The 24791-nt window shown below is 45.8% G+C and overlaps 1 protein-coding gene across 2 annotated transcripts in view; it reads right to left on the minus strand.

The window, feature by feature from the left end:
- Nucleotides 1-24791, minus strand: part of ADAMTS13 (ADAM metallopeptidase with thrombospondin type 1 motif 13) — a 72068-nt gene that overhangs the window by 28643 nt on the left and 18634 nt on the right. Inside the window, exons 1-10 of one of the 2 annotated variants that reach the window (XM_077284346.1) lie at nt 22961-23069; nt 14142-14205; nt 13605-13870; nt 13375-13513; nt 13028-13176; nt 12352-12435; nt 11951-12075; nt 11058-11204; nt 1410-1544; nt 1072-1222 (exon numbers count right to left, since the gene is read on the minus strand). In XM_077284346.1, the coding sequence (XP_077140461.1) occupies nt 1072-1222; nt 1410-1544; nt 11058-11204; nt 11951-12075; nt 12352-12435; nt 13028-13176; nt 13375-13513; nt 13605-13870; nt 14142-14205; nt 22961-23020 (1320 nt within the window). In that variant the 5' untranslated portion in view covers nt 23021-23069. Of the gene's footprint in view, nt 1-1071; nt 1223-1409; nt 1545-11057; nt 11205-11950; nt 12076-12351; nt 12436-13027; nt 13177-13374; nt 13514-13604; nt 13871-14141; nt 14206-22960; nt 23070-24791 lie in introns of those variants that run through there. The other variant, XM_077284345.1, reaches the window with a different exon arrangement.

The raw sequence follows: 24791 nt of genomic DNA on the forward strand, positions 1-24791 counted from the left end.
ACTATTCATGCTGCATAGGCAGCATCAATAGTAAAAAGAGAGAGAGCGAGCGAGAGAGAATTTCCCTGACTGGAAATTCTTCCGTGCATGCTCAGTTTCAAAAGACGGAACCCGTCGCTGGATTCCTGCTTTTGACAGGCAGTGACGGATTCTGTGCCCATAGGTTTCCATTATAGCCAACAACGGGCAGCGCAGGATCCGTCGCTGAGCAATTTTCCGACATGCAGGAAAAACGTTCCTCTGTACGTTTTCTCAGCCCGACGGACAGCGATTTTCCGACTGATCCAGTGCACGACGAATGAAACGGATGGCCATCCTTCACAATCTGTCGCTAATACAAGTCTATGGGGAAAAAACAGGATCCAGCAGAAAAATTTGCTGGATCCTGTTTTTTCAAAAATCGACGGGAGCTCAAAGACGGAAGTGTGAAAGAGGCCTTAGGGGGTTAGGTATTGAAGACAATTTGAAAAATAAGGCATAATAAGGTGCAAAAAGTAAATATTGAAATATACAGTGTATATTTTGAAGACATTTAAAAATGAAAGATATATTGGTAAGGCCAAGTTCATATTGCGTTAGTGCAGTCCGTTCAACGCATGCGTTAAACGGACTGCGCAACGCAAGTGCCTTTTAAAGATCGCGTTATGCGATCGCGCTAGCGCAGATGCCCAAAATGCTGCAAACCGCATCCGAGGGTCCATCACAGAATGACGGCACATCGCTAACGCATGCCGATTATGACATGCGTTAGCGATGCGCCTCATAATGGTAGTCAATGGGTGCGCTAACGCATCCGTTATATAGCGCTAGTGCCGCTATGTAACGGATGCCGTCAGCGAATTGCCATTAATGCAATGTGACCCTAGCCTAATGGAGCAACACATGGCTGCAGGATCTGACTACACACGGGGTCTTGTAGTCTGTAACCATGGAGACTCCTAGGAGTACACAGGAGCCTTATACATAAAACGGTAGGAGATTTTTTAACCGAAAAGTTGTTTAATTTTTTAATTTTATTTGCAATGGAACAATTAAAGCAATTGGTTGCCAAAGTAATCAATCTCTTCCTACCAGATCGTTATGGGAAAACGTACAGGCCAAGGCCGAACTCCCAAATGCGATTTTACATTGCTCGTCTGCTCCGTAATACAGACCAGGCTTCCAGCCAGGGATACTGCTTTCTAGCGCTGGCAGGTCATTGATACAATTTGCCTGGTCACTGCTGCAAGGAAATAAACACAGAGGTTATAGAGAAGTGAATGAATTAAGCTAAGATGCAGCAGAATTTCTAAGTGTTATGCATGATCATAGCTTGGCGGTCTATTATGATAATACAGTGCAGTCCTATGTAAAACCACATAAAATGGGCCACAAGTGGGCAATCTCATTAATGACGACGGGGTGGGTACCTGAGAAATTGAAGGAACTGTTCCCTACTACAATCTGACCATGTCAGGTGCACACTGTTGTGGCTTCCCTCAGTGGCCATGATTTTCCCACCGCCACTGCAGCTGTTTCCTGTCCCATCATGATTTATTCCAAAACTGTAGGGAAGAAGATAAAATATCAAGAGTAAGGCAAACATCAAAATACATAACTGCATGCGTCCATGTAAACATATGTAAATGTGGTGGACTGCTCTGCTGCATTCCTGCCCCGAAAGACAACAATCGCGCCATGTGTCCAGTGTCAAGCCGTTCTACATGTAATGTAAATAGTGATGTGTGTCTCATATTGTGTTATGGTAATGTACAGTATATAAGTAATGTAAAGTGTGAATATACAATGTGAGTAGTGTACACGGTGGCTCAGTGGATAGCACTGCAGCCTTGCACTGCTGGAGTCCTGGGTTCAAATACCACCAAGGACAACATCTGCAAGGAGTTTGTATGTTCTCCCCGTGTTTGCATGGGTTTCCTCCGTGTACTCCGGTTTCCTCCCCCATTCCAAAGACATACTGATAGGGAATTTAGATTGTGAGGACAGTGATGATAATGTGTGCCAACTGTAAAAAAATAAAGATTATTATTATTCTTATTACAGTGCAAGGTACGCACATGATTAGACATAGACACAAGTTAGAAGGAGAAGATACAGTTAATGTGGAGAACTAGCACACACGAGCGGGGACTAGTGTTGGTAAAAAGTGGGCACGTCCTGTTAGTTAGCTAGTTAGTTAGGGAAGTGCAGTCACAAGTTCAAGGATAGTGGGCTGCTAGGGCCAGCATGTACCAGTCCTTCAAGGCAGTGGGAGACTGAATCTCCAGTGGATGCGCCTGTCACGTCCGGAGCCCAAAGTCTGACATATGATCTGTCTGTCACATTGTGTCCTCTGGCGTATAGTGAATGGTGGACAGGGACCCATGTAGACGGAAAGTAATGGATTCCGGGTGCCCTGACGAACTGCAAGGGAGATCCCTGGGGCCAACAGAGCAAGTGGGCAAAGGAATGCTCAAGGAGAAATTAATGGTAGGGCTGAAGATGTGCTGTACTAAGGAAGTAAGAGATATGAAGTGCTGTGACTAGTGATGAGTGAATGTGCTTGGATAAGGTGTTAACCGAGCATGCTCGTGTGCAGGGCCGTATTTGCCACTAGGCACTTGAGGGCACGTGCCTAGGGCGGCGAAAATGCAGGGGGCGGCACCTGAGCAAGGTTTGTTGTGTTTTTTTTTTTGTTTTTTTTATAAGTCCGACCGAAAGCCCCCGTGCCCCCCCCCCCGGCCGCCCACCCGCCTCTCACCCACCCTCCTTGAAGACGATACTCACCCTGCTCCAGCGATGCCTGGTCTCGGCATCTGCAGCTCGTCCTGAATGAGCGGTCAAGTGGTACCGCTCATTAAGGTCATGAATATGCGCATATTCATGACCTTAATGAGCGGTATCACATGACCGCTCACGCAGGAAGAAGGTGCTGCGCCGGGAGTCGGGACAGAGCCAGAGGGATGTCAGCGCGGCATGGGAAAGGTAGGTATGAGGGACTGGGGACAGGGGGATGAAGGAGGACGGTAAGCCGCGCCATGCAAGATGGGAGCGGGGGGTGGAGAGATCTGCCATGCATACAGGGGGGTAATATGAGCCATTCATACAGGGGGGGAATATGAGCCACGCATACAGGGGGGAATATGAGCCATGCATACAGGAGGGGGGAATATGAGCCATGCATACAGGGGGTGGAATATGAGCCATGCATACAGGGGGGGGATATGAGCCATGCACACAGGGGGAATATGAGCCATGCATACGGGGGGGGGGAATATGAGCCATGCATACAGGGGGAATATGAGCCATGCATACAGGGAGGGGAATATGAGCCATGCATACAGGGGGGAATATGAGCCATGCATACAGGGGGGAATATGAGCCATGCATACAGGGGGGAATATGAACCATGCATACAGGGGGAATATGAGCCATGCATACAGGGGGGGGGAATATGAGCCATGCAAACGGGGGAGAATATGAGCCATGCATACAGGGGGGAATATGAGCCATGCAAACAGGGGGGGAATATGAGCCAAGCATACGGGGGGGGGAATATGAGCCATGCATACAGTGGGGGAATATGAGCCATGCATACAGGGGGGGGAGATGAGCCATGCATTCAGTGGGGGAATATGAGCCATGCATACAGGAGGGGGAATATGAGCCATGCATACAGGAGAGAGGGATATGAGCCATGCATATGGGATGGCAGGGATATGAGCCATGCATACAGGAGGGGGGTCATTATACAGTATTGAGCATCATGTGGGATCATTATACTGTGTGTGGCCATTATACAGTATTGAGCATCATGTGTGGCCGTTATACAGTATGGAGCATCATGTGTGGCCGTTATACAGTATGGAGCATCATGTGTGGCCAATGGCCATTATACAGTATGGAGCATCATGTGTGGCCGTTATACAGTATGGAGCATCATGTGTTGTGAAATTGGATTTTGGGCTCCCCCGGTGGCCACTGGTGGAATTGAACTGGTGTGCATCATCCCCTCTGTTCACCTGTTTCCATCAGGATGTGGGAGTCGCTATTTAACCTTGCTCCTCTGTCACTTCCATGCCGGTCAACATTGTAATCAGAAGCCTTTCTGTGCATGTTCCTGCTGCTAGACAACTCCCAGCTAAGTTGGACTTTAGTCCTCGTTTGTTTTTGCATTTTGTTCCAGTTCACAGCTGTAGTTTCGTTTCTGTGTCTGGAAAGCTCTTGTGATCTGAAATTGCCACTCTGATGTTATGAGTTAATACTAGAGTCTTAAAGTAATTTCAGGATGGTATTTTGATAGGGTTTTCAGCTGACCATGAAAGTGCCCTTTCTGTCTTCCTGCTATCTAGTAAGCGGACCTCAATTTTGCTAAACCTATTTTCATACTACGTTTGTCATTTCATCTAAAATCACCGCCAATATATGTGGGGGCCTCTGTCTGCCTATCGGGGAAATTTCTCTAGAGGTGAGCCAGGACTATATTTTCCTCTGCCAGGATTAGTTAGTCCTCCGGCCGGCGCTGGGCGTCTAGGGATAAAAAACGTAGGCAACGCTACCCGGCTACTGTTAGTTGTGCGGAAGGTTTAGTTCATGGTCAGTTTAGTTTCCATCCCTCCAAGAGCTAGTACTTATGTTTGCTGGGCTATGTTCTCTTGCCATTGAGAACCATAACAGTTTGACCGGCCCAAAAGGGTTAAATTAATTGACAGAGAAAGGAGAGAAAAGAGAAGTCTGCTGAAGATTTTTTTTTTTTTTTTTCCCCTTCCCTTCAGTTCTGAGTGTGCTTGTAATTGAATCACTTGCAAGTCTGCCTATATTGCAGCCTTTCTCTCTCTCTCTCTCCTTCTAATCCTGGAATGGCTCTGTGTTCACCTGTTTAAAATGGATATTCAGAGTTTAGCTGCAGGTTTGAATAATCTCACCACGAAAGTTCAAAATTTACAAGATTTTGTTGTTCATGTTCCTATATCTGAACCTAGAATTCCTTTGCCTGAATTTTTCTCGGGAAATAGATCTTGCTTTCAAAATTTCAAAAATAATTGCAAGTTGTTTTTGTCCCTGAAATCTCGCTCTGCTGGAGATCCTGCTCAGCAGGTCAGGATTGTGATTTCCTTGCTCCGGGGCGACCCTCAGGATTGGGCTTTTGCATTGGCTCCAGGGGATCCTGCGTTGCTCAATGTGGATGCGTTTTTTCTGGCCTTGGGGTTGCTTTATGAGGAACCTCAGTTAGAGCTTCAGGCGGAAAAGGCCTTGATGTCCCTATCTCAGGGGCAAGACGAAGCTGAAATATACTGCCAGAAATTCCGTAAATGGGCTGTGCTTACTCAGTGGAATGAGTGCGCCCTGGCGGCGAATTTCAGAGAGGGTCTCTCTGATGCCATTAAGGATGTTATGGTGGGGTTCCCTGTGCCTGCGGGTCTGAATGAGTCCATGACAATGGCTATCCAGATCGATAGGCGTCTGCGGGAGCGCAAACCTGTGCACCATTTGGCGGTGTCTACTGAGAAGACGCCAGAGAATATGCAATGTGATAGAATTCTGTCCAGAAGTGAACGGCAGAATTTAAGACGAAAAAATGGGTTGTGCTTCTATTGCGGTGATTCAACTCATGTTATATCAGCATGCTCTAAGCGTACTAAGAAGCTTGATAAGTCTGTTTCAATTGGCACTTTACAGTCTAAGTTTATTCTATCTGTGACCCTGATTTGTTCTTTATCATCTATTACCGCGGATGCCTATGTCGACTCTGGCGCCGCTTTGAGTCTTATGGATTGGTCCTTTGCCAAACGCTGTGGGTATGATTTGGAGCCTCTTGAAACTCCTATACCCCTGAAGGGGATTGACTCCACCCCATTGGCTAGTAATAAACCACAATACTGGACACAAGTAACTATGCGGATTAATCCGGATCATCAGGAGATTATTCGCTTTCTTGTGCTGTATAACCTACATGATGTGTTGGTGCTTGGATTGCCATGGCTGCAATCTCATAACCCAGTCCTTGACTGGAAAGCTATGTCTGTGTTAAGCTGGGGATGTAAGGGGACGCATGGGGACGTACCTGTGGTTTCCATTTCATCATCTATTCCCTCTGAGATTCCTGAATTCTTGACTGAATATCGTGACGTTTTTGAAGAACCTAAGCTTGGTTCATTACCTCCGCACCGGGAGTGCGATTGTGCCATAGATTTGATTCCGGGTAGTAAATACCCTAAGGGTCGTTTATTTAATCTTTCTGTGCCTGAACATGCTGCTATGCGAGAATATATAAAGGAGTCCTTGGAAAAGGGACATATTCGTCCTTCGTCATCTCCCTTAGGAGCCGGTTTTTTCTTTGTGGCTAAGAAAGATGGCTCTTTAAGACCGTGTATTGATTATCGGCTTTTGAATAAAATCACGGTTAAATATCAATATCCGTTGCCACTGCTGACTGATTTGTTTGCTCGCATAAAGGGGGCCAAGTGGTTCTCTAAGATAGATCTCCGTGGGGCGTATAATTTGGTGCGAATTAAGCAGGGGGATGAGTGGAAGACCGCATTTAATACGCCCGAGGGCCACTTTGAGTATTTGGTGATGCCTTTTGGTCTTTCAAATGCCCCTTCAGTCTTTCAGTCCTTTATGCATGACATTTTCCGTGATTATTTGGATAAATTTATGATTGTGTATCTGGATGATATTTTGATTTTTTCGGATGACTGGGACTCTCATGTCCAGCAGGTCAGGAGGGTTTTTCAGGTTTTGCGGTCTAATTCCTTGTGTGTGAAGGGTTCTAAGTGCGTTTTTGGGGTACAAAAGATTTCCTTTTTGGGATATATTTTTTCCCCCTCTTCCATCGAGATGGATCCTGTCAAGGTTCAGGCTATTTGTGATTGGACGCAACCCTCTTCTCTTAAGAGTCTTCAGAAATTTTTGGGCTTTGCTAACTTTTATCGTCGATTTATTGCTGGTTTTTCTGATGTTGTTAAACCATTGACTGATTTGACTAAGAAGGGTGCTGATGTTGCTGATTGGTCCCCTGCTGCTGTGGAGGCCTTTCGGGAGCTTAAGCGCCGCTTTTCTTCCGCCCCTGTGTTGCGTCAGCCTGATGTTGCTCTTCCTTTTCAGGTTGAGGTCGACGCTTCTGAAATCGGAGCTGGGGCAGTTTTGTCGCAGAGAAGTTCCGATTGTTCCGTGATGAGACCTTGTGCCTTTTTCTCGCGTAAATTTTCGCCCGCCGAGCGGAATTATGATGTTGGGAATCGGGAGCTTTTGGCCATGAAGTGGGCTTTTGAGGAGTGGCGTCATTGGCTTGAGGGGGCTAGACATCAGGTGGTGGTATTGACTGACCACAAAAATCTAATTTATCTTGAGTCCGCCAGACGCCTGAATCCTAGACAGGCGCGCTGGTCGTTGTTTTTCTCTCGGTTTAATTTTGTGGTGTCCTACCTGCCGGGTTCTAAGAATGTTAAGGCGGATGCCCTTTCTAGGAGTTTTGAGCCTGACTCCCCTGGTAACTCTGAACCTACAGGTATCCTTAGGGATGGAGTGATATTGTCTGCCGTTTCTCCAGACCTGCGGCGGGCCTTGCAGGAGTTTCAGGCGGATAGACCTGATCGTTGCCCACCTGGTAGACTGTTTGTTCCTGATGATTGGACCAGTAGAGTCATTTCTGAGGTTCATTCTTCTGCGTTGACAGGTCATCCTGGAATCTTTGGTACCAGGGATTTGGTGGCAAGGTCCTTCTGGTGGCCTTCCCTGTCTCGAGATGTGCGAGGCTTTGTGCAGTCTTGTGACGTTTGTGCTCGGGCCAAGCCTTGTTGTTCTCGGGCTAGTGGATTGTTGTTGCCCTTGCCTATCCCGAAGAGGCCCTGGACGCACATCTCTATGGATTTTATTTCGGATCTTCCTGTTTCTCAGAAGATGTCTGTCATCTGGGTGGTGTGTGACCGTTTCTCTAAGATGGTCCATTTGGTTCCCCTGCCTAAGTTGCCTTCTTCTTCCGAGTTGGTTCCTCTGTTTTTTCAAAATGTGGTCCGTTTGCATGGTATTCCGGAGAATATCGTTTCTGACAGAGGAACCCAATTCGTGTCTAGATTTTGGCGAGCATTCTGTGCTAGGATGGGCATAGATTTGTCTTTCTCGTCTGCTTTCCATCCTCAGACTAATGGCCAGACCGAGCGGACGAATCAGACCTTGGAGACATATTTGAGGTGTTTTGTGTCTGCAGATCAGGATGATTGGGTTGCTTTTTTGCCTTTAGCGGAGTTTGCCCTCAATAATCGGGCCAGCTCTGCCACCTTGGTGTCTCCTTTTTTCTGTAATTCGGGGTTTCATCCTCGATTTTCTTCTGGTCAGGTGGAATCTTCGGATTGTCCTGGAGTGGATGCTGTGGTGGAGAGGTTGCATCAGATTTGGGGGCAGGTAGTGGACAATTTGAAGTTGTCCCAGGAGAAGACTCAGCTTTTTGCCAACCGCCGGCGTCGGGTTGGTCCTCGGCTTTGTGTTGGGGACTTGGTGTGGTTGTCTTCTCGTTTTGTCCCTATGAGGGTTTCTTCTCCTAAGTTTAAGCCTCGGTTCATCGGCCCGTACAAGATATTGGAGATTCTTAACCCTGTGTCCTTCCGTTTGGACCTCCCTGCATCTTTTTCTATTCATAATGTTTTTCATCGGTCATTGTTGCGCAGGTATGAGGTACCGGTTGTGCCTTCCGTTGAGCCTCCTGCTCCGGTGTTGGTTGAGGGCGAGTTGGAGTACGTTGTGGAAAAAATCTTGGACTCCCGTGTTTCCAGACGGAAACTCCAGTATCTGGTCAAATGGAAGGGATACGGTCAGGAGGATAATTCTTGGGTGACTGCCTCTGATGTTCATGCCTCCGATCTGGTCCGTGCCTTTCATAGGGCTCATCCTGATCGCCCTGGTGGTTCTGGTGAGGGTTCGGTGCCCCCTCCTTGAGGGGGGGGTACTGTTGTGAAATTGGATTTTGGGCTCCCCCGGTGGCCACTGGTGGAATTGAACTGGTGTGCATCATCCCCTCTGTTCACCTGTTTCCATCAGGATGTGGGAGTCGCTATTTAACCTTGCTCCTCTGTCACTTCCATGCCGGTCAACATTGTAATCAGAAGCCTTTCTGTGCATGTTCCTGCTGCTAGACAACTCCCAGCTAAGTTGGACTTTAGTCCTCGTTTGTTTTTGCATTTTGTTCCAGTTCACAGCTGTAGTTTCGTTTCTGTGTCTGGAAAGCTCTTGTGATCTGAAATTGCCACTCTGATGTTATGAGTTAATACTAGAGTCTTAAAGTAATTTCAGGATGGTATTTTGATAGGGTTTTCAGCTGACCATGAAAGTGCCCTTTCTGTCTTCCTGCTATCTAGTAAGCGGACCTCAATTTTGCTAAACCTATTTTCATACTACGTTTGTCATTTCATCTAAAATCACCGCCAATATATGTGGGGGCCTCTGTCTGCCTATCGGGGAAATTTCTCTAGAGGTGAGCCAGGACTATATTTTCCTCTGCCAGGATTAGTTAGTCCTCCGGCCGGCGCTGGGCGTCTAGGGATAAAAAACGTAGGCAACGCTACCCGGCTACTGTTAGTTGTGCGGAAGGTTTAGTTCATGGTCAGTTTAGTTTCCATCCCTCCAAGAGCTAGTACTTATGTTTGCTGGGCTATGTTCTCTTGCCATTGAGAACCATAACAATCATGTGTGGCCATTATACAGTATTGAGCGTCATGTGGGATCATTATACAGTATGGAGCATCATGTGTGGCCATTATACAGTATTGAGCATCATGTGGGATCATTATACAGTATGGAGCATCATGTGTGGCCATTATACAGTATTGAGCATCATGTGGGATCATTATACAGTATGGAGAACTGTGTGTGGCCGTTATACAGTATGGAGCATCATGTGGGATCATTATAAAGTATGGAGAACTATGTGTGGCCATTATACAGTATGGAGCACTGTAGCCATTATACAGTATGGAGCACTGTGTGGCCATTATACACTATGGAGCATCACGTGTGGCCATTATACACTATGGAGCATCATGTGTGGTCATTATACAGTATTGAGCATCATGTGTGGCCATTATACAGTATGGAGCATCATGTGTGGTGGCCGTTATACAGTATTGAGCATCATGTGTGGCCATTATACAGTATGGAGCATCATGTGTGGCCATTATACAGTATGGAGCACTGTCTGGCCATATTTTTTTTTGTTTATAATTATTGTATATAAAACAGTGTGATCAGCAGTGCTAAATGGCTGTGGTTGGGACGTGGATATGGGTGTGACTAGTTCATGGCAAGTGCCGCAAATCCCATAGGGAATGAATGAGGCTGAACGCAGTGTTGCCGTAAGTGATCCATTACGCGGCACATGCAGAAAAACTGCCGGATCTGCTGCAAAAGGCTACTTTCACATCAGCGATTCTTGCCAAAGTCACTGCCGATAGTGTCATACTCACCAAAGGGGGAGGCAGCACTAAAAGTGCCTAGGGCAGCAGAAACTCTAAATATGGCCCTGCTCGTGTGCTAACCAAGTGTCTCCGGCGTGCTTGAAAATATGTTCAAGTCTCCACGGCTGCATGTCTCACAGCTGTTCGATAGCCAAAACACATGCAGGGATTGCCTATTTGTTAGGCAATCCCTGGATGTCTTGCGGCTGTCGAACAGCCGCGAGACATGCAGGCACAGGGACTCAAATGTATTATTCGAGCATAACGAATTCAATCGGTTAGTACCTGAGCATGCTCGTATAAAACCTTATCCAAGCACGTTCACTCATCGCTACTTGTGACCTATCACACGTTACAACCTGATGAACTTGAACTGACCAGTAAACATTTGCTTGTTGCAAAGAACTTGGTGTCCCCTGAATTGTGTGCTGTGGCTACTGAAGATGGAAGCCTGGAGACAGTGAAGGCCTACAAGTGAGTATGATGCACCCCACACTTGACAGCACACTGGGACCGAGACACTGTTTTCCGGTAAAGTGCCAGAGCATAACCAGACAGCAGCATGGTCACGACTACCGCTCTTGTCCATTTTACACACATATGCTGTAGTAATCTGCTCCCATTTTTCACCTGTGTCCAATTTCGTGAGCTATGGTGATCCCCAGATCAAACCCTGTGTCTTCAGTGATGACGCAATTCCAGGAGGAGGAACAGGCACCCCCTAACTGGGTAACACCACGTACTTGCTTGTTTCCATCAGGTAACTCCAGGTCAAACCTTCAAAAGGAGATTGCATATTTCTTTATAAATTTTATGATCCACAATCTACACAGTACTGTACCTTCATATGGACCTGATCCAACTGCATAATTTCAGCATGGAAAAATCCACAGCAAAATCCGCAATTGTAACCTCTGAATGAAGGCCATTACAAGATGTCCACATAGGCTGGTGGTAGAGTAAGACAAAACAGAGATGCACCCTAATCAAAGAGGGACAAATCTGAATTTGGACACAGTCCTCTCCTTCATATCATCACACAGTTATAGGAAGATGGCCATTACAAGATGTTCATATGGACTGGTGGTTGTGTAGAGTCCCAGGAAACACAAGGTGGAACCAGGGACAAAACTGAGCTAGTCTCTTCCACATGTTATCAACAAAGGAAGATTTCTGAAGGTCATTACAATATGCCCACATGGACTGGTGATAGAATAGAGTCCGAGGAAGCAGAGATAGAATTAGGAACATTACTGAGCTCTACTCTCTTAGCCATGTGCTCATTCAAGGGAAGAGTTCTGAAGGCCATTACAAAATATCTGCGTGGACTGGTGGTTGAGTAGAGTCCTAGGAACCAGATCTAGAACCAAGAACAAAACTGAGCTAAGACTCTTCCTCATGTTATCAACAAGGGAAGTTTTCTGAAGGCCATTATAAGATGTCCACATGGACTGGTGATAAATTCCCAGAAACCAGAGCTTGGAGCAGGAACAAGGCCATTTCAAGATATTTTTATTGTGTACCTGGTGATGTAAAGGACCAGATCAGCGTGTTGAGGGTCAGAGTCACTAACAGGATTTAGGGTTTTGCTCCACTCACAGACACTCATCAGAGAGGACATGAGGTTGGCACTGACCTGGATTCCTGTCTAATGAAAGAAAAAATTGAAAAGCATGGTGAAATATCCTAATCCTGATAGTTTTACTATCTATTGTGCCACAAACCCCTTGGCTTGTGGATTCATGGTGGCTGCTGGCTTTACTTTTGGCAGATATGAGCAGGTCAGTGGATTCTGACCAGTAGAAGACAAATAAAATTGGTGTTCAAGAGACATCTACACCATGTCATGTAGCCATTGTAAGATTGAAGACTGAAGTTAGCAATCCAAACAAATACACATATAATCTAGACAAGACCTCATTACCTCCGGTTCAGTCAGAATAATCATTTTCACCAGATGGACACGGAGCGTGGCACTGAGAGAAACATCTCTTAGTAATTCTGCTCCCTAAAAATGAACAGGTAAAGTTCAACTTCATGACAATGGTGGGTGGAGTCTCATTTGAAATCTAGTATTTTTGGTGCAAGTATATTATCCAAATACATGTCCTGGCTGCAATTACGCTTTCTAAATACCCTGACCAGGGCAAAGTGGCTTCTTGGTGCAAATTTGGGCCCATCATCTCCTCAGCACATAACACCAAGTCGCCTTCCTCTAGATATGCCCCTGTATTTACAAATGACCTTGCAACTTGAAATGTGGACCCTGTGTAATTGATGAGTTGGGGCCAACTAGCTCTAAGATATAATAGTCAAAAAGGCATTAGCAAAATCAAATGTATCATGTAGCCCATTGAAACTATAGTATGTACGTATAGTACTAAGATATGCACACATGAAAGCATAGAAGGGTATGACTTGTTAGATGGGTAGCACAAGCTACCTTGAACTTTTGAATACCTGATGCAGTACAGGGTTTAGTCTTTCTCTGCCAGTGTGATCTCACAGAGAACTGAAAGGCTGCTTTCCCGAAATACGAATTCAACTTAGTAAAGACTGTCAACCAAGTCAGCAATGAAAAATGGAACATACATACGTACAATATTGAGGTTGGTCAGAATATATCTTTCTGTGTCCTCCTGGTGGAACTGGTAGACGTCATAACCCACAATCACTAGAAGTTCCAAATGCTTCACACCAAGAACAGCTCTTTTCTGAAGCCGACTAATACGAGGAGCATTTAATGACTCTAGAAGAAAATGAAAGATAATATTCTAGAACCAGATATTGTCAAAATCTGTGGTCTCCAATCTGTGTTCTTCAGTTGATCCAGCACTACAGCTCCATGTAGATCCTGATCACCACAGGTTTGTGATTCTTCCATGATCAGAGAGACACAGGTTGAAGAGCACCAGTTTAAAATGCCTCTCCCCCCTTATTCTTATACCTTTGTATAACTTGGACTCATTCCCAAGTCGAAAAATTATATGAGTGTTAAATGGTTCCTGCTCAGGAGTAAGAAGGAGATGTTTCTCCTTTACAGGCTGGATGGAAAATTGCTCCATGTCCTTGATGAAAAACCCATGCTGAAATGAAAAGACAACAGTTCACCAACAAGAACTCGGATAATTTATATGAAGGGACATGATAAAGTTGGCGTATATGAATTTAACCCACTATTTGTCCTTCGTAGTAAGTGATTGCAGATCTTGCTCCTTCTGGATGCAGAATAGTTACCGTTGACCCGCGGGAGTTTTGACGCAGATGGTGAAAGGAGGCATTTCGAAAACGTTCTGTAGTAATTAGTCTTTCTTCCTCTGAAAAAGCGAAGACGTATCTCTGCCGAGGTGTTTGTAAGGTGCAAACATTAACAAAACATGGAGAGGATATATTGGGTCCTTCTTTACAGGTACATGTCAGATTACCCAAATCCACATTAAATGCTAAAAAAAAAGAAATAAAAAAGAAATAACTAAAGCAACAAAAAATATCATGATAAAATGTCATTAAATCTCTAAAAATATCACAGTTACAGGAAAAAATATTACCGTATTCTGGCAGATGTTTTTACAACTCAGGATGGCAAAATGTTCACAGTACACAATTTGATTACATTTCTACTAAAAAACAGATGTCGTTCAAAAATACAAAATAAAATTCCTAAAATCACACTTAAATAAAGTAAATTCAATTTGGTGCTTTTTATAAAGTTACCTGCAACATTTTCCTGGCCAAAATATAAAATCAAATCTTCCGGGTGTAATGTTTTCAAAAATATCTAAAAATAAGACAAAAAAAAGACAAAGAGCAAAACTTATTCAATTGCATCAAAAATTATTTATTTGCATTAATTGTTTAACTATACTTTTACTTTTTAAAAAAATATTGATTCACATTTTTCAATAAAAGTAAGTGAGTAAAGGAACTTAAAATGTAGCCCACTAAGCTTATGTAAACACTGAGTTTTTTCAGGCATTTTTGGAACAGAAAATGAGCAGACACTCAGGGTATGTGTCCACGTTCAGGATTGCATCAGGATTTGGTCAGGATTTTCCATCAGTATTTGTAAGCCAAAATCAGGAGTGGAACAATTAGAGGAAAAGTATAACAGAAACATATGCACCACTTCTGGATTTATCACCCACTCCTGGTTTTGGCTTACAAATACTGATGGAAAATCCTGACCAAATCCTGATGCAATCCTGAACGTGGACACATACCCTTAATCCTCCTCAAAAACTTTGGAATTTCAGCTCAGTTTTGGCTCAAAAAATTCAGCAGAAAGACTAACTGTACACTTTCCCTTAAAGGGGTTATCTAAATTTTGTATCATGAAGAGGGTACCACTCCTCTGCTTCCTAGCTTTCTGCTTACCAAGGGGTGGTGCATTTGTAGGCCGTGTACCGGGGTGGTAACCCAGGTTACAGTGGGCTGTAGACAGGGAACACAACCAGACAATTTGTCAAGGAAATATATGAAAAGAAAGCTAGAGTTCCTCTGACAACACAAGAGAAAACACAGTAAAGTTTCACAAACACCTAAGTCAGAGTTGACCAGAACCCCTGTGCTGCATAACCTATAGGCCAAGAATGTTCTATAGAATACACTATATTATTTGCCTGACCTATACTTCCGCCAAATGCGGTAGCCGAATAGTTAACCATGGATAACAATGCAATTATATGAGTGCAAGGGGCCAACCCAACAGTAATGCAGCACAGCAGTTCATAAACTTAAAGGGGAACCTGTCAGCAGATTTTGCATCTGTAAGATGCGGCCACTACCTTTCAGGGCTTTCTATAATGCTGTAGATAAGCCCCCGGTCTGACCTGCAAGTGAAGAAAAATAACTTTTATTATACTCACCTGCAGGGCGGTCCGCTCCGATGGGTGTCGTAGGTGATTGGTGTCGCAGGTCCGGGTCCGGCGCCTCCCATCCTCTTGCGACGCCGCCGTCCTGCTTCTTCATCACTTCCCGGCATCGGTGCTCCTTCTCAGGTGTACTTCTCTGCCCTAAAGTACTGCAGTGTGCAGGCGTTGGGAAAGGTCCGAGAGGCCCAGCGCCTGTGCAGGAGCGCCTATGCCTGGGAGCAATGAATAAGCAGGAGGGCATTATAGAATGTTATAGATAAGCCCTGAAAGGCAGTGGCCACATCTTATAGTGGCAAAATCTGCTGACAAGTTCCCTTTAACAATTTTCTAGCCCACCCTTCCCTCCCATTCACAGGTGATTCTCCGAGGGAAGGGTTTGTTAAAAGTATTTGTACATAAGTCTCCCTAAGGCTATGAGCAATTAGGTCTAGTTCATTGTCTCTGCCTAACAGTCTACGTTTGGTGTCATGTCCCACGACTTGGGAAATCATTCACTGTTTGCATTGTTTGTGTTTTATCCTTCTTTCTAGGCAGAAGTTTGCTTTTCCCTGTATTTTGTCCCAACTCTCTCACTGTAGTCCTGTGATGTATGTTTGTTCACGCCCTTATTCTCCATTTTGTCATCATCACCATATCTGTATGCATCCTACTGCATGTACTCTGTTGAATATTCCTTTTTACCTGCTACTTTCATCATAATACAAGAATTTCGGTTAAAGCAATCCTCTTTTCCTGGAGTCTTCTTACATGAGAAAGTGGCTGAGTTAAGCTATCTGATAAATCGGTATGAACGTGAGTACAGGTCAATACGGAAGCGCCCAAAAGAATAGGTCTATCCAGGCACCACTGCGTTCTACATACCCATGAGTCAGAATAGTAAAAAGGAATAGCCTGCCTTCAGAGACAGTAACTCAAGGTCTGTGCTGAACCTCAGTGGAAAAGGACATTTCCCAGATACACAGTAACCCAGTTCCCAGCCAGACCCCAGCGTGCATAGAAGCACACACTGCAGATAAACAGTGAGAAGTATAACCCTCATCATCCACTCTTCCTGCCTGCAAACAAATCATGTCTGAAGCGAGGTATACAATTTCCCTACCAGACTTACAAACACAGGAAAGAGACCTAGATCCCCATCCACCAGCTAGTGAAAGGGGAAAACGTACAGTCAAACCTACATGGAAAGTCATGGAGAATTTAGAGACTGCAAAAGGTGTCGTATATCGTGATGTGTCTTCACTGTGGGAGAAAGTGCTGAGTCACATAGACACTGTATCAAAGCCTGCTTCTCATGAGTTACCACTTGAGGGAGCCCTAGAACAATTATGCACAGCATACCAAATGTATATGGAGAAGACTGACCAATACATTACTCTCCTGAAAAAACTGAATCTGCCAGAGACTTTAAACGAATTGCAAAGTTTCCAGCAGCTTAATTCTGAAAGAGACTACACCGTACGCGACATTAAGACAAAGATAGAGGCTAAAATTGCACGGACACCAGATGCATCATCTCGCTCATCCAAATCGTCTAAGCACTCAAAACGCTCATCTAGGTCAAGTTCATCAAAATATTCCACTCTCAGCCAGCAGCTTATAAGGGCACGTGCTAAGGCAGAAACGTCTAAGATACAAGCAGCCTTTGCGCAAAAGAGAGCAGAAATGGATGTAGCCACAGCTGCGCATGCAGCACGCAAGGAAGCTCTGGAGAAGGAATGTGAGCACGCAACAGCCATGGCGGAGTTAAGGATCCTGGAGCGAGCTATCAGTGGGAGTCAAAGAGACAGCATCAGTTTGTGTGAAGTGGAGGCAGAGGACCCTATTGAACGCACAAGAGACTACGTGCTAAGCCAAAATGGCGAACCGCAGATCATCACTAACACTCCTGATGGCGTTCATGCTTCTCCAGGGCACCAGGATGCCGATCCACTTACAGAACCCTACACTCAAGGTCAGTACAATGCTCCCAAACTTGAACTTCCTTTGTATTCCGGTATGTGCCAAGACCCTGCATCTCATCAAACTCCACAGGCTATTATCTACACGCAATCTAATATACCGGCAGGTCATTATACTTTCAACAACCGCATAGTGCCAGCTCCGCATGTAGCAGAGACTATACCCACCAAACCGGTTGCTGGACTAAATGCATATGCCACTCCATACTTACCCACGTTTCAAGGCCAAGACATCTCCACCCCTATGTACAGCACCGCTCAACCTACATTCGTGCATCCTAAGTCAGAAAGAACAGACATGTCCGACTTCGCAAGGTACATGATTCGCCGCGAACTTACTAAAACCGGTCTCACAAGGTTTGACGACCAACCTGAAAATTACAGAGGTTGGAAAAATGCCTTTAGAACCGTAACTAGTGACCTCGGCATCACTGCTGCCGAAGAGCTGGACCTGCTAATCAGATGGCTAGGACCACAATCCACCGAGCGTGTCAAGAGACTCAGGTCTGTACATATCAGTAATCCAACGGCTGGTCTCATGGCTGCATGGGAAAGACTAGAGAAAAACTTTGGCAGTCCAGAAGCCATAGAGGACGCACTGTTCAAGCGATTACAGAGTTTTCCAAAGATATCAAGCAAGGACAGTTCAAAGTTCCTAGAGCTCAGTGACTTGCTGTTAGAGCTCCAGCTGGCCAAGGCAGACACCCACCTACCTGGCCTCAGCTATCTGGACACTGCTTGTGGAGTAAATCCCATTATCTCCAAGCTACCATACAACGTACAAGAAAGGTGGACTACACTAGGGTCAAAATACAAGAAAGACCATCAAGTGTCATTTCCTCCGTTCTCCTACTTCTGTGAGTTTATAAAAGATGTGGCAGAGCGCAAGAACGACCAAAGCTTTTCCTATGAAGAATACAGTGGCCCAGCTTCACCTCCTTCTAAATACGTCAGCGCACGCTCGAACGACAGAAACCGCAGGGGTCCAGTGTCAGTTAAGAAGACGGATATTCTTCCCTTACCAACATCAGCCCCAGGCAAGAGTAACAAGGGTGAAAAGATAGAGAACCCAAATCGTGAATGTCCCATCCACAAGAAGCCACATCCCTTAAAAAAGTGCATCGGCTTCAGGAAGAAACCGCTCCAAGAACGCAAGGAGCTTTTAAAGAAGTTCGGGGTATGCTACAGATGTTGTGCTTCTACCGAACACCTTGCTAAAGACTGTAAAGCTACAATTAAGTGCATGGAGTGTGACAGTGAGGACCACGTACAAGCGCTCCACCCATTCCATCCTGACTCTACACTTACTCCTTCCCCCACCACGAGCCATGGCGGGGAGGATGCAGCTCAAACTGCAAGCCACACCACAATATCTTCTTCATGCACAGAAGTCTGCGGAGAAGACCTCTGGGACAAGTCCTGTGCGAAGATTTGCCTGGTGAACGTATATCCCAACGGTCACCCAGAGAAAGCCGTGAAGGTGTACGTCCTTCTGGATGATCAGAGCAACCGATCACTTGCAAGGTCAGAACTCTTTGATATGTTTAACTTAAAGGGAAATGCTTACCCTTACACCTTAGGTACCTGCAGTGGTGTTACAGAGGTTTATGGGAGAAGGGCCAGTGGTCTTACAGCGACATCTCTCGAGAACACCGTCGAGATACCGTTACCTACACTGGTCGAGTGCAACCAGATTCCATCCAATCGAGAAGAGATCCCAACGCCAGAGGCTGCTCTTCATCACCAACATCTCAAGGGGATAGCAAACAAGATACCAGCCCTCAACAACAGTGCAGATATCCTGATTCTGCTTGGCAGAGACATTCTCCGGCTGCACAAGGTGCGTCAGCAAATTAACGGACCACACGATGCACCATTTGCCCAACGCTTAGATCTAGGCTGGGTAATCATAGGCAATGTTTGCATACATAAGATGAAGAGACCTAACAACATCTCCTCTTACAAAACACACATCTTGTCAAATGGTCGCAGCACTCATTTCCAACCATGCCCACATCACTACTGGGTGAAAGAGAAAGTGAGCAACACCAAGTGGCAACAGGAATCCTTCAACAACATGAACACACTCCAGTCCTGGGAAGAAAACCTCGGGTCATCAGTGTTCGATTCCACAAGTAATGACAACAAGTTGGCACCCACAAGAGAAGATAAAGAATTTATAAAGGTTATGGATAAAGAATTTGTTCAAGACGACTCCAACAGTTGGGTAGCTCCTTTACCCTTTCGTTTCCCAAGAGTGAGGTTGCCGAACAACCTGCAGCAAGCAACTGCAAGGTTCTCATCCTTAAAGCGTACCCTAAAGAGGAAACCAGAGATGGAGAAGCATTTCATTGACTTTATGCAGAACATCTTTGACAGAAATCATGCTGAACCTGCGCCACCACTGAGGGAGGGAGAAGAATGTTGGTATCTTCCATCCTTTGGTGTCTATCACCCTCGCAAGCCTAACCAGATCAGAGTGGTGTTTGACTCCAGTGCTCAGTTTGAAGGCCTCTCTCTCAATAACCTGCTCCTAACTGGGCCCAACCTGAACAACAGCCTCCTTGGAGTATTGATCCGCTTCAGACAAGAACCTGTTGACATAATGGCCGACATTCAGCAGATGTTTCATTGCTTCATTGTGAAAGAAGACAACAGAAACTATCTTAGGTTCCTATGGCACAAAGACAACAATGTCAACAATCAGGTCATAGACTACCGGATGAAGGTCCATGTCTTCGGCAACAGTCCCTCACCTGCTGTGGCGATCTATGGACTGAGACGGACAGCCCAGGAAGGTGAGAGAGAGTACGGTTCCGATGCTCGGCAATTTGTAGAGAATAACTTCTACGTGGACGATGGGCTCAAGTCCTTGCCCACAAGCCAAGATGCAATTGACCTACTCTCCAGGACACAGGAAATGCTATCCACATCAAACCTCAGACTCCACAAGATTATCTCTAACAGTCAAGAGGTAATGAACGCGTTTCCATCTGAGGACCATGCCTCAAACCTAAAGGACCTCAACTTGGGTTCCAATGTTCCTCCAACACAGCGCAGCCTTGGTCTACTGTGGGATATCAAACGGGACACCTTCACTTTCCAAGTGTCACCCTATGACAAACCCTTTACCAAACGAGGAGTCCTATCTGTCATAAATAGCATCTATGATCCTCTCGGGTTTGTAGCACCCATCACTATTCAAGGCAAGAAACTGTTAAGACAGCTTACGGCCGAGAACACGGATTGGGACACCCCGCTCCAAACTCAGAAACAGCAAAGGTGGGAGGCGTGGAAGAAGTCTCTGAAGTTCTTAGAGCAACTCCAAGTCCCACGTTGTTATTCTCCAAGATCACCTTTGACTGCAATCAGAAGAGAAGTCCATATTTTCTCTGACGCATCTACAGAAGCCATAGCCGCAGTAGCTTATCTGATGACCTTAGGAGCTAACAAGGTACACTGTGGTTTCATCCTGGGTAAAGCCAAATTAACTCCAAACCCTCCACACTCTTCACACATGGGTGGATTTTGGGAACGCATGATTGGTGTTGCACGAAGGATCCTTGACTCCATGTTGCTGGACCATAAACTTCCCCTTACTCATGAAGTTCTGGTCACCTTCCTCGCAGAAGTGTCAGCCATAATAAATGCTAGACCTTTGGTTCCAGTATCATCCGACCCCGATGCTCCAACGATACTTACTCCAGCTACACTCCTTACACAGAAGATTGGAGCCGCTACAGTCCCACCTGGGAATTTCGATAACAAGGACATTTACAGATGTCAGTGGAGGCAAGTACAACACCTGGCTAACGTGTTTTGGCATCGATGGAAGACCAAATATTTACACTTGCTTCAAAAGCGTCACAAATGGCAGACGCCCAGTCCCAATCTCCAAGAAGGAGACCTTGTTCTCTTAAAGGACAAAGAGGCTCATCGTAATGACTGGCCAATGGGACTTATCACCAAGGTCCTACCCGGTGAGTACGGAAAAACTCGTAAGGTAGAAGTTAAGGTGACTAAAGGGGGCTCTACCCGAACCTTCTTCCGCCCGGTCACTGAACTCGTGTTGCTTCTACGAAAGGAGGACATCACATGAACTGAACATGCTCCTGGACGTTGTTCACGGCGGGGAGCATTCCTCCTCATCCCCCAGTTTATTGAATGTTGACATTTTCCATTGGATTGAACCTTTAACATTCCCATTGGATTCTGGGTTGGTGGAAGAGTTTGCATGTTTGCGGCTTCCCCAATCTGAAGATGGGTTTTATATACTTGAACTTATCTTTCGGTGTGATCTACGGGTCAACAACAACGAGTTGGACTTAAAAATCTTTTATGTTTTATTATTGCATGCATGTTTTCTTCCTCTTGTTTTTTCAGGTTCGAACGACTTCGAAGAATTACGGACATCGTGAAATCCAAGGATTTCAGACGGGGAGTGTCATGTCCCACGACTTGGGAAATCATTCACTGTTTGCATTGTTTGTGTTTTATCCTTCTTTCTAGGCAGAAGTTTGCTTTTCCCTGTATTTTGTCCCAACTCTCTCACTGTAGTCCTGTGATGTATGTTTGTTCACGCCCTTATTCTCCATTTTGTCATCATCACCATATCTGTATGCATCCTACTGCATGTACTCTGTTGAATATTCCTTTTTACCTGCTACTTTCATCATAATACAAGAATTTCGGTTAAAGCAATCCTCTTTTCCTGGAGTCTTCTTACATGAGAAAGTGGCTGAGTTAAGCTATCTGATAAATCGGTATGAACGTGAGTACAGGTCAATACGGAAGCGCCCAAAAGAATAGGTCTATCCAGGCACCACTGCGTTCTACATACCCATGAGTCAGAATATTTGGTGCCAAACTCTCTTTATGTCCACGTGCACACGACCACTGTGATCACTGTGGTGGGGCCTGAGCTCAGGACTTACTGACCGTAAACTGGTCGCTAAGAAGGCTAGCTGATCATTTGATCGGCCATTAGCTGGGGCGCCATGGAGTGGATGGTGGACTTGTCACATGAAGTGTGGATTAGCCCAATAGAATAGCAGGAGGCTCTCCACATCACAGCAGATAACTGGGGGGATCTGACTCTGTATTCATCTGTATTTGTTCCCCAAAGGAGTTATTTCTTACTCACTAACAGATATTACAGGAACAGGTACACGTTTCTCAAGTACTTTTGTCAGTTTCTGGAACACCATGAACTCCAAACTACAAGGATGGCAATGGATCTCCCTCTCGTCCTCCTCCTGTCAGCTAACACTAAATTCTGAAAAGCACAATGAGGTCTACAATAGAGTTAATCCAAGAAGTAACAGGGACTTCTTATGGCCGGAGACCGACCCTGCAAATCCATTCACAACAATCTCACGTGTCACCCCACTAGAGTTTTGCATACCCGACACCTTCCCAGATTAAGTCGTCCTGTGCATAGCATTGCGGTAGTATGTCTACAGTGGCCTGAGTGGTTCTTAGCAGGATCGGAGTTGTCGACTCTCCCTGTGCATTATCACTGTGGACTGCCATAGGGTGGACCAGGGCAGTCGCCTCTTCCTATACATCACATCTCTGGGGGGAACCAGAGGCTACGAAACAGTCTCTTTGGGGGGGGCAATATTACAACAGATGGGCCCTCAGTCTGCAAAGTAGCAGATACAGCCCACCAATCAACATCTAAGGATGGGTCTGCTCTCCTCACCTCAGGTTCATTTGTTGCGTCAACGACTGCTGGTTCTTCAAACTGGCACCATCGCAGCATGTTGGGATGGAGATTCCTAGTCGACCCCGTTCCCACCAGTTCCACCTTATACATGGGGATATTGGGCCCCACTCTCCTTTTCACCACATACTGTACCTCCTCACACCGATCATCTAACTTCCCAGGCTGCGTTTTGGCTCTAACCAGCACTCTTTCCCCTTGGGCAAACACTTCCTTCTGCACCGGTGTCGAGTCATGATGTGTCACCTGTCTCAACTGGTAGCCCACCACTCTGTGCACAGTTTTCAAGCGCCGCCGGGTCTCTTGGGCCCACATGGTAGTGGTCTGAGGAGAGTCAGCCATGGGATCAAGCATGTGCAGGTCTTCAGTATCTCTACCTGCCCTCCAGAACATCAGCATGTGGGACGAGTTCCCTGTGTGCTGTGCACCCAATTGTTGTAGGCCCACATCAGTTCAGGCAGGTACTCAGGCCAGTGCGATTGTGATCATTCTGTAGCATTTGAGGGAGGGTGCGGTTAAAACGTTCAGACGCACCTTTGCCTTGCAGATGATAGGGCGTTACCCTAGACTGTTCAATACCATACAGGCGATAGAGTTCCTTCATCAAGGCACCCTGGAAACACACTCCCTGATCAGAATGACTCTGACATGGACACCCAAGCACTTGAATGAAATGACGACATAATGCCTCAGCAGCTGATTCTGCGGTCTGGTCTCTGGTAGGTACTGCTATTGTGTATTCAGTGAAATGATCAGTCAATCATCACCAAGCAGTACGAGTGTCCCAAATTGAAATGTCCTATTTGAATGTAGTCTATCATGAGTATCTCCAGCGGAGAAGAAAAGAAGTTAGGATGATCAGAATGGGAGCCTGTTGTTCCAGACTCTTGCTCAACCCACATGCTTGACATTTTTGGCACACGTCAGAAACCATCTTTTCCAGATCATGGCAGTATGCCATTCTCTGTAACCACTTATTGTATTTTTGCTCCCAATGTCAAATGGATCTAATGTCATGAGAATTACAATCTGTTGATGGTACTGCAACTCTGACTGTAGGTAGATCTTACGACACAAGAGACCCTGGATCACACTCAGTTTGTCCCATTGACACAGCAGTTTTTCCCCATCTGAGGATAGTGCTGCCTGCTCTTCTGGCCGGGGCCAAATATTGACCCAGTGTTTCACATGCCCCACATCTCTGTTGTCATTCTGGGCCTGCTCCCAATCTGTGGGAGTTTTTCCGAGCATTATAGACATCCCAGAGGCCACCCCACTTGAATGCACCATGCTCTAGAAGACAGGCACACAGCCCAGGTCAGGGTTCTCAGTGTCCTCAAGTTCATCATGGGTACTCCTAGTTAGTGGTCCCATCGGAACCCGGGATAATGCATTTGGGTTTCCATTTTCCCTTCCGAATCAGAATTTAATACAGTAGTTAAACTTAGCCATGCCATCCACATCTGTTCTAGCACCTCCAATTTAGTATTCTCCAGGTACGGAACCCGAAGATCCCGAGTCAGGGATACCTGTCATAGGGGTCGCCAACCTAGGGACAGAGTGTAACCCCGATAGGTTTCCCTTAGAGGTATTGGCAGGAGAGGTCGAGGACACCCCACTGATCCCTGAGCTGGAAGTGTCCCCTGGTAAGTTTGGGACAGCTCAGCTCCAGGATCCCACTCTGACCCAGGCACGGGAAAGAGTAATCGAGGTAAATGGGGTGGCTCAGCAACCGGGTGCGAAGATGGTGTTCCTGGATCGCCCCCAGGCACAGGGCAGTGGGGTACTCGGTACCGGGTCCCTCTGTCTC

The sequence above is a fragment of the Ranitomeya variabilis genome, chromosome 2, assembly GCF_051348905.1.
Source record: "Ranitomeya variabilis isolate aRanVar5 chromosome 2, aRanVar5.hap1, whole genome shotgun sequence".
NCBI lineage: Eukaryota > Metazoa > Chordata > Amphibia > Anura > Dendrobatidae > Ranitomeya > Ranitomeya variabilis.